This window comes from Globicephala melas, chromosome 13 (assembly GCF_963455315.2).
Source record: "Globicephala melas chromosome 13, mGloMel1.2, whole genome shotgun sequence".
Taxonomy (NCBI): Eukaryota; Metazoa; Chordata; class Mammalia; order Artiodactyla; family Delphinidae; genus Globicephala; species Globicephala melas.
In genome coordinates, this window is record NC_083326.1 from 70,604,137 (window position 1) to 70,617,308 (window position 13,172).

The following is a 13,172-nucleotide window of genomic DNA, read 5'->3' on the forward strand; positions in this document are numbered from 1 at the left end:
TACTATTTGATAACTTTTTTTTTTTGCGGTACGCGGGCCTCTCACTGTTGTGGCCTCTCCCATCGCGGAGCACAGGCTCCAGACGCACAGGCTCAGTGGTCAGGGCTCACGGGCCCAGCCGCTCCACGGCATGTGGGATCTTCCCAGACCAGGGCACGAACCCGTGTCCCCTGCATCGGCAGGCGGACTCTCAACCACTGCGCCACCAGGGAAGCCCCTTGATAACATTTATAATATTAATAGAACTTAATCTAAGAGAAGTTCAACTTCTTTTTTTTTTTTTTTTACATTTCAATACTGGATATTAATCAGAAAGATAGTCAAAATTACTATGGTCGAAATTTTTACATCAAAAATTTGTAATAAGCGTTTGGTATTAGTCTACGTACAGTTCAGTTTTTGGTGTAAAGTTCTTTGGCTGCAAGAAAGAACATTTGGTTTACTTCACTAATAGGAATATCTCTTAATGCTGGCATGGCTCCTTCTTGGTATTTCTTCTGCTGTTGGTTTTTGGCACAGTTATCTGTGATCGTATGAATGGAGTTGAGTGGAGAGGCACTCGTCATGTTTATTCCAAATGAGAGCACGTAACCAGTCACTACAGTAATGAGGAGGTACACAGGCAGTGCAACTAACTGCCTAGTATTTTTGAGGCCAATAGGTTAAGCCTAAGGAGTTTAGCCAAGATTCAGGAATAAAAGCCCACACAAGATACAGTGTGAAGCCAAATTGGGAACTTAAGAAAAGGAGAAAGCCATAAGTCGCTCTTTCTGGCAATGGCGACGGTGAATTTTCCACCATTTTCCCCGTGGCTTTAGATAATCTCGGGTCCTTGACGCGCCCACTCGGCCCCTCCCCACAGTTCGGCCCTGGTGACTCTTTCATGCTGTTTATAATATAAATGTATGTATATACACTTATGTCTCTTGACAAGTAAACATGTAATACTAAGTTCCTCACCATACTTTGCGGGGCCCCGTGGAAAATGAAAATGCAGGCCGCTTGTTAAAAAAATTATTAAGAATGTCAAGATGGTACCAGCAGAGCATTAACCTGGGTCGGCGGCCTGATGACACCACACAGGCCGGACACCCAGGAAGCTGGCCCTGTTGCTGACACCGTGATACTTAATCTTTAAGGAAGAAAACTTCCAAACTGGCCCCCAAACTCCAAGATAAGAAGGTGTATTGACAAAATACTGCTGACGACCTCCATACGTATTATTTATATGTGGACTAAAGACTTTGAAATATCAAGTATATATTTATATATATGTATAACGGAATCGCTTTGCTGTACACTTGAAACTGACACAACGTTGTAAATCAACTAAATTTCAATAAAGACTTTTTAAAAAATTAAAGACTTTGAAATATCATTTCACACTGATCTTTCCCAAGCCAGGTAAAACGAAAACAATTTATGGCATTTCCCCACTCTACTGGAAAGTACTTTATGACCCAGATACTATTTTCAGCTTTACAAGAGATCTTGAAAATTCATTGCTTTAGAAACATCTTCAGACACACCAGCTATTTTACCTTCTTCGTGGCCAAGCTGCTTATTTTTAGCTCTCTTCCTGGCCTCGATTTTATCCGTGTCTGCATTTACTGCTTCATAAACAGTTTCCGCCACTTCCTGCTGCCAGCGCTCAGAGATCACCAGAGGGAAGTTCTTGTAGAGGTCTTGGTCGCAATCAAGAAGCTTATCATTTTAAGGAATCAAGATATGTATGATTTAACATGCTTACAAAGGCAACAGATTCAACAGTACCATAACTGCGTGTAGGAAGATAACTAGACAACAGCCTATAACCATTAAGAGATATGTATGATTTAACATGCTTACAAAGGCAACAGATTCAACAGTACCATAACTGCGTGTAGGACGATAACTAGACAACAGCCTGTAACCATTAAGAGACAATTTGTTACTTGTCATAAACCTCCACCAATGACAACCGAGTGACCAAGGCATATACTGTACAACACGGGGAAGATAGCCAGTATCTTACAATGACTGTAAATGGAGTATAACCTTTAAAAGTTGTTAATCACTATATTGTACACCTGTAAGTTATATAATATTGTACATCAGCTATACTTCAATAAAATCTTTTAAAAAGAAAGACACTCTAACAACCGGGACCCACACACGGCGATGCATTACGGGCACCTCACTCCCACCCCTGGGTCAGTCAGATGCAGCCCAATCTTCTACAGCATCTTCATAGCATTTTTGCCAATGAAAACTAACATATATAGGGTTTTCTTTAAAGGATGACAAGAATCTGGCAACAAAATAATTTCGATTATAGTGAGGATATTTTATCTGTGAAAACAGATCCCTATGGTTTTAGATACAGTTACAAGGGAGAAGCCAGGAGGGCTTTCTAACCACCCCCCCATTATTCTGTAAAGTGAGAAAAACTAAAAGGTCCACTAGGCCAAATTTACCATTTAGCCCATGAGCCTTCCAATGAGTCCAAGTTGAACAGTATGATCGTAAGTCTCGAGATACACGGAGACTTTAGGCAATGTGGCCTTTCAGAGGTGCTATAAGAAAAATTATACTTAACGATAGCATTTCTCTTCCAAACTATTACTCAAAATTCTTCATTCTTCTCCCTAAGTGAGCCTGTACTCTGAAAGCAAGCTAAGAAAATGGTTTTACAGATTTGAGTTACAGTTCTGTGGCAGAAAGACAAGCGATCCTACTGACAGGAAAAAATAGCCCTGTCTTTCAAAAGCAGGGATCTCTCTAGAAGCTTGACTCGTTCACTCCCTTGCCTGAGAGATAAGTACGGGAGAGAGGCAAGTTATTTAGAAGGAAAAGGGAGAAAGACCAAGGGTGAGGCTCCTGCCCACAGGCCTTGAGTGAGTCACTGAACCACTGGAGGAACCTGCATCCTGGTCCCAATCAGGATGCTCTCCACCCACCCTTACTGACTTGTTATCCTAACGTGCTGATTCTGAGATCAAAATGTGTACTGTTTTTCCCCTTTCAGCTTTCTTCAGACGCCCAAACCAAGCCTGGAGCTGAAACCTTTGTGTGTCCTGAGTGTGAACACGCTCATGCGTGTGTGTGTGTGTGTGTGTGTGTGTGTGTGTGTGTGTGTGCGGTGCAGTGCTAGAGCATCAAGGCCAGGAGAGCACCCTGCGATGAGGGACACTGGGGCAGATTCTGCAGAGTTGGGCAAAAGTGAAAACACCCTCCTTTCCAAAGTGGTTGCTCTGAAATGGACAGCTCTGCTTTATACACAAATGGTTCCATCTCCTGTAAGGTCAGAGAGCCTTGGTCTTTATGACTCGGCCTATGTGAAAAATGAATAAAAGAAAGCTCTACATGAAGTGAGCTTTTTTTTTTTCTCCTTAAAGAACAATGTATTATTTGGGCTGCATTTTAAGAGACACAGTCTTCTCAGCTCTGGTTCCGGAAGAAGCAAAACCACCACAACAGAAACTCCTAGTGTACGTGCCAGGAGGCTGACACAGGTGACCCACCCACAGAGAAGGACTGGCAATGAAACCACTCACTTCACAGGCAAGCAAACCAATGCTCCTGAGGTTCCCTAAATGGCCCTGATTCCCTTAGGTAATAAGTGCAGATCTGAGGCCAGTGTGTCTGACTCCAAAGCCCAGAATACAGCTGACAAAATTGAAAGCGTGAAGACTCTCTTTTGAACAACAAAATTTTCACAGGCTCCCACGTGATATTCGTTTTCCTTTTAGTGCCCTTTGCTGGAGAGAGGTATGTCTGATGACAAAATTCTACTGTGACAGCAGTGATCCTTTTAGGTAACTCTGTAAAAGGACTATTCCCGAAGCTATAAGGTGGTCCTGTCTGTCCAGGCCACAGAAGATGCCAAGCGTCTGCACAGTGGTCACGCTGCTGTCCCCAGGGGAGCCACGGCTCAGACCAGGCCCTCTCCGCTGTGCTTCACCTGACCTTCCCCGCCACCCCCCATCCTGCCATCCTGGGAAACTGGCCACGTGAGCACCCCAATCACCTTTACAGCTGCCTGGTAGGAAAGACCAGGGGGGCTGACACAAGGCCATAAATGCAGGCAGCTGAGAAGACGCGGGCAGGGGAGCCTCTCAGAGGGAGAAGCCGAGAAAGTGGGGGCAGTGAGAACTTGACACGTAGTGACACGCTCTGACTGGGCATCCAAAAGAGGGTGACTTTCTCCCATGACTCACCACCTCTAATTATGCCCTGTCTACTTGGAAAATAATGATAGGCACCAAAGTCTGAAAAATGCAGAAGATGCTATATATATTAAAAAAAAACCAAACAAACGTGATTATTTCACTTTTGACTGACAAATGCAAAACGATTCACGCTGTTTGCTCTTTTCATCCTGACACAGAGAAACCAGGGTATTTGGGAGAACTAAGATGACTGGCTGTCTGGCATGAGGCCAAGTACGTTTGCCATCACCCGGCTGTATTTCCCTGCTTCATAACACGTCTGAGTTTTCTATCAACCACCAATCTATCCAAATCAATAAGAATGTGACCACTTTGCAGTTTATCACACGTAAAATAGGTAGTCCAAAGAAAGCTGTCGTGGTCTCTAATTCAGGTCTTGACCTCTTCTACATTCGTAAAATATATGGCTATTCATCTGTAAGTTACAGTCCACAAACAGGCCAGTACTAAGTCAATCATGAAGCCTGATTTCCAATTAAAAAATCCCCCACCCTCCAGAAAAAAACAAAACAAAATCTGAAAGCAAGCATCGCCGGTGTACCTTGATGCCTTTGGTATCCTCTTCATCAAATGAGCCGATGTCAAAGGCGTCGGCTGCATTGACTTCCCCCCGGGGAGGGATCAAGGGTGGAGGGTACTGGAAGAGCCAGAGAAGAAAGGTTCAGCTACTAGGTGACTCAGGGCCCGGTCCCAACCTGCTATTCTATAAAGAGATCTCAGTGCGACACATCAAGGTGTCACAGTCCGTGCAGGGCTCATTCAAGCTCACACGAATCACAGTGCACAGTTCACAATGCCCCCAAAGGAGATGCAGCCCCACGACCCAGTTTGCTAGAAGCTTAACACCTGCAATGGGGCAGGGTGGGGTGCCCCGCACCCACAAACGTCCCGAGGCCAATGCTGGCTGAACCAGAGCCCGAACTCTATTCCTAATTAGGCAGGACTAACAGAGCATCATCCCTCAACGGTCTGAGCTGATGCAAAGATGAGTCCAAAGATGATCATCAACACTGAGAAAAAACAACAACTTGAATCTGGGGTGTTTTCCTGAATCAATGAGAATATTAAAAAGTAGCTTAAAATAAGCCAAGGGGATTATGCTACTATACAATCATGCTAATTCTTAAATTATGTGGTGCTGGGCTCAAAAGTATCTAAGTGTATGACAAACGTTTCTCGTACATTTTTACATATAAACAAAGAGGGAGAAGTTGTTCCAAAGGGAATGAGCCATAAGGCAGCACGTGGATAGGAGAGCAAGAAGCAGGGCTGTGGATGGAGAGCTGGGGCGGACCCGGGAGACAGAGCCAGGACGTAGAGATGCATACAGAGATGCAGATGGAGAGCACAGTCGGGGTGGTACCCGGGGTGGGGTCCCAGCAGGAGTACCTTCTGCAGGTAGACTTGCTGCCAGTCGATGCCTCTGAAGAAGTTGTGCGTTTTTAGTTCCTGTGCACTGCGGGAGACAGGGAGTCACAGCAGTGGTAAGTAAATATGCAGTCGGAAATCTAAGAAGCGCTTTGCAAAAATTATCTCCTATTGCAGAGCACACAGGGACAACTGTTTCCAGCTCTTTAAGACAGCAAGTAAAATATGCTTTTTTCGAAGCAATCCAAGAAACACTGTGATGTTTAGAAATACTGCCCACTGAGCCTAGGAATATGGTCCATGGGATACTTCACTGGGGACGCTTATCCCAGCCTGAGATAACCTAGGGGTTTTCACAGATTATATCTATATCTGATTCTGTAATCATGAGAACAAATTTAACTAAGAACTAAATTAGAGATCCACACATTAAAGAGATTGACAGCAAATGTCTACACGTCCTCACAGATCAGATGGCAGGGATATGAAGCACCAAATATTAATTTTGAAGCAAACTAGAAATCTAGCAGAACAGTGCATGCCAAACCCCTCCCTAAACTGAAGAAACAGTCTTTCCCAAAGATCCCTGCTACAGTTCAGTTCACATGGAACAGAAGAAGTTGCAGACTCTGAGGGAAACACGTGGGTCAATATACATATAGTTCCCAAGTGATTCCCTCCGACCCCCTCTAACGGAAATGGAAGATTCTCAATGTATTGAAAGGAACTGTTCTGCTTTCCAGGTGAAGACGCTGAAAGGCAGAAGCAACGGCCTACCCGCGTCCGTGGCAGCCGAGTCGCTTACTAACGTCTCGCTGGAGCAAGCTTTCCAGAAGGGACTTCAGCTCAGGGGAGAAGATGTCTGGAAGTTCCACATTCTGGGGGTGGGGGGCGGGGGGAGAATATGATCTCAAAAATGCATCCAGGGAAACAGTGCCCTCACCCCCGACCAGATTTGAAGGCCATTTCTTGCATAAGGATAGTGTTACAAAAAAAAAAAATTGCAGATTCATTGCCAACTAACATTGACCCTAAAGAAACACAGAACAGTTGCTCATCTTCAGAGTCAATCGACAGGCTGGAGCCAGAAGAATCAGGTCTCCTCGCTCTTCTGCATCCCAGTCATTTTTCCTTTCGTTTGATTTCTTTGGTTTTGTTCTTGCTTTTCTACATCTTGCTCTTACTGATTGTTAGCAAAGCCTGATATCTGCCTTAGCATCTATTTCCAGTGTTTTAAGAAAGCTTTTTTTTTTTTTTATGCTGGTTGTGATGGAATGAAACATGAAAATTATAATGCCAAAAAAAAATAGTTTTTGACCTCCTTACCATGGTGAGTGTCATTCGGTCTATCTCATGCTTATCTTTGGTTTTATGTTGTCTGAAAGGGCTGTGACTGTAGAAATAAAGAAAATTCCATCACTAGATGGTTTCAGGTTAACAGCAAACATTGTTGACTAATATTTGGGCAAGGTATTACGTTCTGTCACTGCTCATTTGAAACTGCAGAAATACAAAAGCCATAAACATATAAGCATTTCCAGAGAAAAACTGATGATCAATTGACAATCAGATATATTAGGTCCTGAAGGAGCAAAGGCTTATGTTTACTTCAACTCCTGAGCTTCACGTCAATGCAGTCATGGTATCAAAATATACTTTAGCAAATATATTCCAAGTGCTAATTTAAAATATCACTTGGGAAAAAAATTAGCAAACAGGTATTTATGAAAATGAAAGTCACACACATGGCATTTGTCACATTACTGTTTGAGATAATGGTAACTTTCATACTTTTTTTTTTTTTTTTAGAATGGGTATTAGTTCCTCGTACAATGCAAAGCACTGCAGTCAAATCAAAACACGTCCAAGATGAACACACTTCCCCCCTAGAATCCAGTAATTTTAAGCACTACATTCCTTTGAGGATAAGAGATATAAACTAACCCTGTGCTCCCAGACCCTCCAGAGTTCTGAGAACTGCTCCCTCATGTCCTACTTACAAACAGCCCCAGACTTAAGAGTCAGAAACCCTGGGTTCACGCTGTGACTTGGCTGTTTGCCGGCTGTGAACCAGTCATGGAAACCACCAGTCTCAGTCTCTCTTCATCTGCAAACGGCATAATGCAATATCCGTCACCAAAACGGTGACGGGAACGAATAAAATAATGTACATGCTAGTAGCCGAGACAATGGCAGTATACGGTGGGTATCTGATACACATCTGTGAAATTAATAAGGATGAGTCTAACTTCACAAAATGAATGTCTGCTTGATCAACTATGTAAAGAAATTATTCTTACTCTTGATTACATTTTTAAAATGCTGAATAAGCTGGCTTTTAAAGTTAACCTTAGATATCACTTATATATGGAATCTAAAATATGACACAAATGAACTTATCTACGAAACAAAAACAGACTTACAGACATAGAGAACAGATTAGTGGTTGTCAATGGCGGGGGTGGGGGTGAGGAATGGATTGGGAGTTTGGGATTCGCAGATGCAAACTATTATATACAGGATGGATAAACAACAGGTTCCTACTGTATAGCACAGGGAATTATAGTCAATATCCTATGATAAACCATAATGGAATAGAATGTGAAGAAGATGTATATATATATATCTCTATATACATACATATATATATATAACTGAATCACTTGGCTGTACACTAAAAACACAACATTGTAAATCAACTATATTTCAATAAAATAAATTTAAAAAAACAAAGATACTCTTAGCATTAAAAGAGACTAGTAAACATGCAAACTAGAAAACCCTGGCCTTATTTATTTTGAAAATTAAAGAAGGGATATGATTGAGATTTCTGATGGTAAGACATGCCTGTAAAATGATCAACCCTGTAGATTTAATTATAAGGCATATATAACATAATCTGAGGCAAGATATTATATAAAATAGTTAACTCTATAAAATGGATAAGGATGTTGAGCACATAAATCAATGTGATTTAGAAAAAAGAACTAAAACGTCCACCCACTCTTGCTACTGAATAAGTTAAACTATGATGATGATTCCACTTCAGAGTATTTATTTAAATATTTCAATTTTCACTTTGCACAAGAGAGGGCACTCTAACGCTTGCTTTCTTTCATATGCAGTGAAAAACACAGTAATTTCCATCTCTTGAAAGCATTAATTTGGAAAAAAAAATCTAAACAAGGTAAATTAGTACCAAGCAAACATACGCCAATCTTAAAACAGATTTTGATTGGAAATAGTCTTTGCATCCTAATTGTTTCCAAGGAGAAAAATGTAAAATTACTGCATTTAAAAAGCAAATGGGATAGAATAACAAACTATATCTGTTGTTTATGAGATACTATAATTTTTAAAAACTTGACTTGGATCATTCTGTATGCAAAATACACAGAGATATTAACATGTTCATGGTTCAAGAGAAAAGGAATATAGGTTTATTAAGTCTTACTACAACTTCAGTCTCTCTTCATGACACAACTGCTCCTACCCCCCAGAGTTCCTTAACGTATAAAAGGGGATTGTGTGAAGGTCTCCTGTGTTTCGGCAAATCCATCTGCTTTGGCTCCTGTGTGCAAAGCCGGAGGACCCCTTCCTGCTCTCAACCCTCATGTGCTTGCCTGCATCTGATGCTGGAAGCAGAGGGCTGTGCCCAGACACTTGGAGAGAAGGACGACTGTGTTCTGACAGAGATGCTCCGTGCTAAATTTAAAAACTCTTTCATGTGACCAGAGGGAGGGCTTTGCGAGGGGACGGGAGTTAAAGTTAGCGGTGCCAAAAACATTACCGGCACACGGGCCCGATCGTTACAAATCCCATTTGATAAATATAGCTCTGCCACGTCTGACTCAATAAGAAACAATCGGAAATGCTTGTCGGATCTTCGGTTCTGGACTGTTGTGCTGAGAAAGTCTGGTCTTTCAAGCCCTGAGGCGCATCTGTTTCCAATGTCTTCTTGATTATTCTTTGTGAACAAAACCCAAGATTCTGTTTCTATTTTGGAAAATGTTAAAGAAAACCTCCTATAGTAATGATCTCCATTCTGAGGGAGGCACGTGGTGCTCGCAGATCCTGTGTGATCACAGCTGCTCCCCGACGCAGCCGTTTTAAATAGGAGACAGTAACGGGCCTGTCAACAACTTATGACGTGGGCCAAGCTCTTCCAACAGCACATGCAACACTCCGGCTGCGTCGGGGGACGTTATGGGAATAGAATTCACATGTACAGTGGTCAGATGTGGCTTCTGAATAACAGAGAGTGGGAGAGCCGAAAATTTCCCCCCAAACGAGTTGGGAAATCGTTGAAGTCATGCTAAATGATGGGGAAACACACACACACACACACACACACACACACACACACGCACGATACATCATTCACAGTGAAAAGATGAGCTCAGAAACAATCCATTTATAAATACAAGTGACTACAAATCTTTACGTCAAAAATTAATTTTAGGGCTTCCCTGGTGGCGCAGTGGTTGAGAGTCCACCTGCCGATGCAGGGGACACGGGTTCGTGTCCCGGTCCGGGAAGATCCCACATGCCGCGGAGCAGCTGGGCCCGTGAGCCATGGCTGCTGAGCCTGCATGTCTGGAGCCTGTGCTCCACAGCGGGAGAGGCCATAGCGGTGACAGGCCCGCGTTATCGCAAAAAAAAAAAAAAAAATTTAGAATACCAAAAAGATTGCATGTCACATCAAATGTGAGTTTTGAACCTAAGTCAATAGCTACCGAAGTATTTATAAACATTCCTGTTTTTCCCTATGGGAACCAACTCAGCAACCTCAGGCAGAGCTCAGTTCTCCCTAGACCACCACCTGGGCTCTGTCCTTGTGTCTGACAATCAATGGCTACAAGTTTAAGATCAAGGCTACTGTCACGTCAATTCTTTCCCTTCACAGAGAGCTGAACTCTAGATTGAGGATCATGACGGTGATTCCGCACATGTGCAATATGGACACCTCTTTATACACAGATGCTCTTCAGGGTCTGACAGTCAGCTGAAGTGGAAGCAGTGACCCCCACCCAACATACAGCCCTGAGCGGATGGGTCCATCACTGAGTCCAGGGATGCAAACACGTTCTCGGGCCTCGACAGCTTCCTTACATCCAGGTTCCTGTCCCTTGCACCCTGTGGGATCCTTCTAGGGTGTCACAACAGAACTAGGGGTTCAGACAAGTGTTTCAGCGGAAGCAATGGGGCACACTGGTCAGTGTGAGCAGTATCTGATCAGAGAAAACAGAAGCGAAAAAAAGACCCTTGGTGACCACTGGTCACCCTCACTGCGCAGATGTGGGGAGGAGGGGAAGAGACTTGCTCTGGAGCAGTTTCTCATCCTCAGCTGTGTGATCCTTTGTTGGAGCAGCGGGGGCCGCCCTGTGCACTGTACGATGCTTAGCGGCAACCCTGGCCTCGACCCGCTAGATGCCAAGTTGTGACAACCAAAAATGTCCCCGGGCATTGCCAAGCACTCCTGGGGTTGAGGACGAGCGCTGGGGAGTGGCTGGCATGGAGTCTGGTTCATCCCATGAGGACTGATGCCGCGGCCGCCCCATGAGAGCACCAGGATACCGGGGGACAGACTGCCTGTGAAGCCCGCACCCGGGAGGCTGCGTTGGCCGCGCTCTCCTCCCACCCCCTCCTGAGTTACCTGTTTCAGTTCCTTAGGCCCCTCGTGTCTGAGAAAAGACAGCTACTCGGGCTCCCTCTGTACAGTGTGTAAGAACTGAATAGGATGCTTCTGTACGCCTGGATGGAACCTTCTTACCCCTCGTTTAAGCTGAGGGGATGAAGGCTCCATCGCCTCCAGATCTCACCATGATGCTTTGCTCCTGAAGGGCCCTCAATAAACATCAGCTTAATATGAACCACTGATACTTTATACCCATTGACGCTGGTAGTGATATGACCATCCTCCCAATCACCTTGAATCTAAACTCCTCTCTGTCCATAGCCAAGCATCCACTGAAAAAACAAAAACCACTATGGACTGTAAGAACGATATTGTTAAGTCATTTGTGGCCTTTCTGATCCCAGTACCACAGCACTACTCAAGCCTTTGCCTGGGTTCTCAGACATGCCTCCCACCAGCATCCTCTTACTGAAGAGCAACCCAACCTTTGCTTAAAAGATGCTTCCTTTCTCTGTCCCTCCTTTGCTTAAAAGCCCTCAGTCTCTGGGGCCTTAAGAACAAAGCCCCACCTGCACAGCATGGAATTCTAGGTGGACCCCGGCCCTGCCCCAATTTTCTCCATCTTCTCACTCAGCACACCTTCCCCACGACCAACAGCTGACCCCCCCACCTCACTCACACAGGTTGTTGATGGGGAAAGACCACCTGCACCTGCTCCATACCGTCCCCTCCCCGTCGTCTACTTCCGCTCCAGGTCTTCATCCTGCCATCCTGTCTGTGAGAGAACACTTCCCATACCAACTCTTACGTGAAGTTGTCAAGTCAGCCCTATGCTTCCAGGTTAGACCTGGTGATCCCACTTCTGCTCTCCCAGCACAGCCCATACAGCTCACGATTTTGTATGTGTGTGTACCTATCTACTCTCCTCCGAGTTCCTCCAGGACTGTGTGTGGCTCCCTCCCTCCCTCCCTCCCTCCCCCACAGCATCAAGCACAGGCTCTTGCATACTGCAGGTACTCAATAAATGCTCACCGAATGGTATTCAAATCACTTAAGTGAAAAATTGTTTCCCTGCTCTTTGGTTTCAGTGCTCTCTCCATTCCTGGGATTGCCTTTTGAACAGGTATTAGAAAGAATGGCAGACGATCATGCATCTTTGTAGGGAAGATTCGTCTATTCTCTTTGTCAGGCATTGGAAGGATTCTTGCCATTTTCAGGCTCAGCGGATGGTCACCAGGCAGTGACGGGGAGCTGGCTATCTGTGAGGCGGGACAGGCCTTCACAGGGCAGCTCAAATGCTGAACGGACATTCTTGCGTCAAACTGAAGTCTTTTCTCTCCTGAAAGTGCTCACTGTCTAGAGCTGTGCAGATGAGTATGCCTCCTTCAATGAGATGGGCCTTCCGACAGCTGAAGCCAACAGGATGGCTGCCTGAAGCACTGTACCCAGCTCTCTGAACCTGTCCATATGAGCCACGATTTCTAGCTGTCACCATTCTCATCTCTTCTTATCCATCCATCCCATCCCATCCCCATGACCATCCTCTGGATGTCTTCCTGTTGGCCAAGATTCCTCTCAATAGGGGTCACATCAAACATAATGCTTCAATCAAGCCTGATCAAGGATGTCATAAAAGAAGTACCACCTTCCAATGCAGTCCTCCAAACCTGAACCATGACCAAGTAAGACGGAACTGGCTTTATCAGCTACAAATCACACTGCTGGCATAGAGACAACGATCAAGCCAATTTTCAGATAAAATAGTGGTATATGCCAGATGATCCCTAGACTACACAGATGGACATTATCATAAACAGACAGAATAACAATATTAAACAAAAATCAATAAACAAAGCCCTAAATGCAAGACTTTGCAAGTTTCCCTGCCACATTCTACAACTGACTTTTGAATCTTGAGTTAATGCATTCAGCTTTTGCTGTTGTGCAGAGTTTTT

At 44.2% G+C, this 13,172-nt stretch overlaps 1 protein-coding gene and 1 pseudogene across 5 annotated transcripts in view; both read right to left on the minus strand.

Annotated features, from left to right (window-relative positions):
- The window catches only part of GRK3 (G protein-coupled receptor kinase 3), a 133,469-nt gene that overhangs the window by 13,811 nt on the left and 106,486 nt on the right, over window positions 1-13,172 (minus strand). For all 5 annotated transcript variants that reach the window (XM_030860673.2, XM_060311194.1, XM_060311193.1 and 2 more), the window contains 5 exons: window positions 6,906-6,972; window positions 6,357-6,457; window positions 5,601-5,667; window positions 4,753-4,848; window positions 1,542-1,704 (listed from right to left, as the gene is read on the minus strand). In XM_030860673.2, coding sequence (XP_030716533.1) covers window positions 1,542-1,704; window positions 4,753-4,848; window positions 5,601-5,667; window positions 6,357-6,457; window positions 6,906-6,972 — 494 coding nt within the window. The remainder of the gene's footprint in view (window positions 1-1,541; window positions 1,705-4,752; window positions 4,849-5,600; window positions 5,668-6,356; window positions 6,458-6,905; window positions 6,973-13,172) is intronic.
- LOC115855423 (phosphatidylinositol N-acetylglucosaminyltransferase subunit P pseudogene) lies at window positions 305-1,532 on the minus strand (annotated as a pseudogene).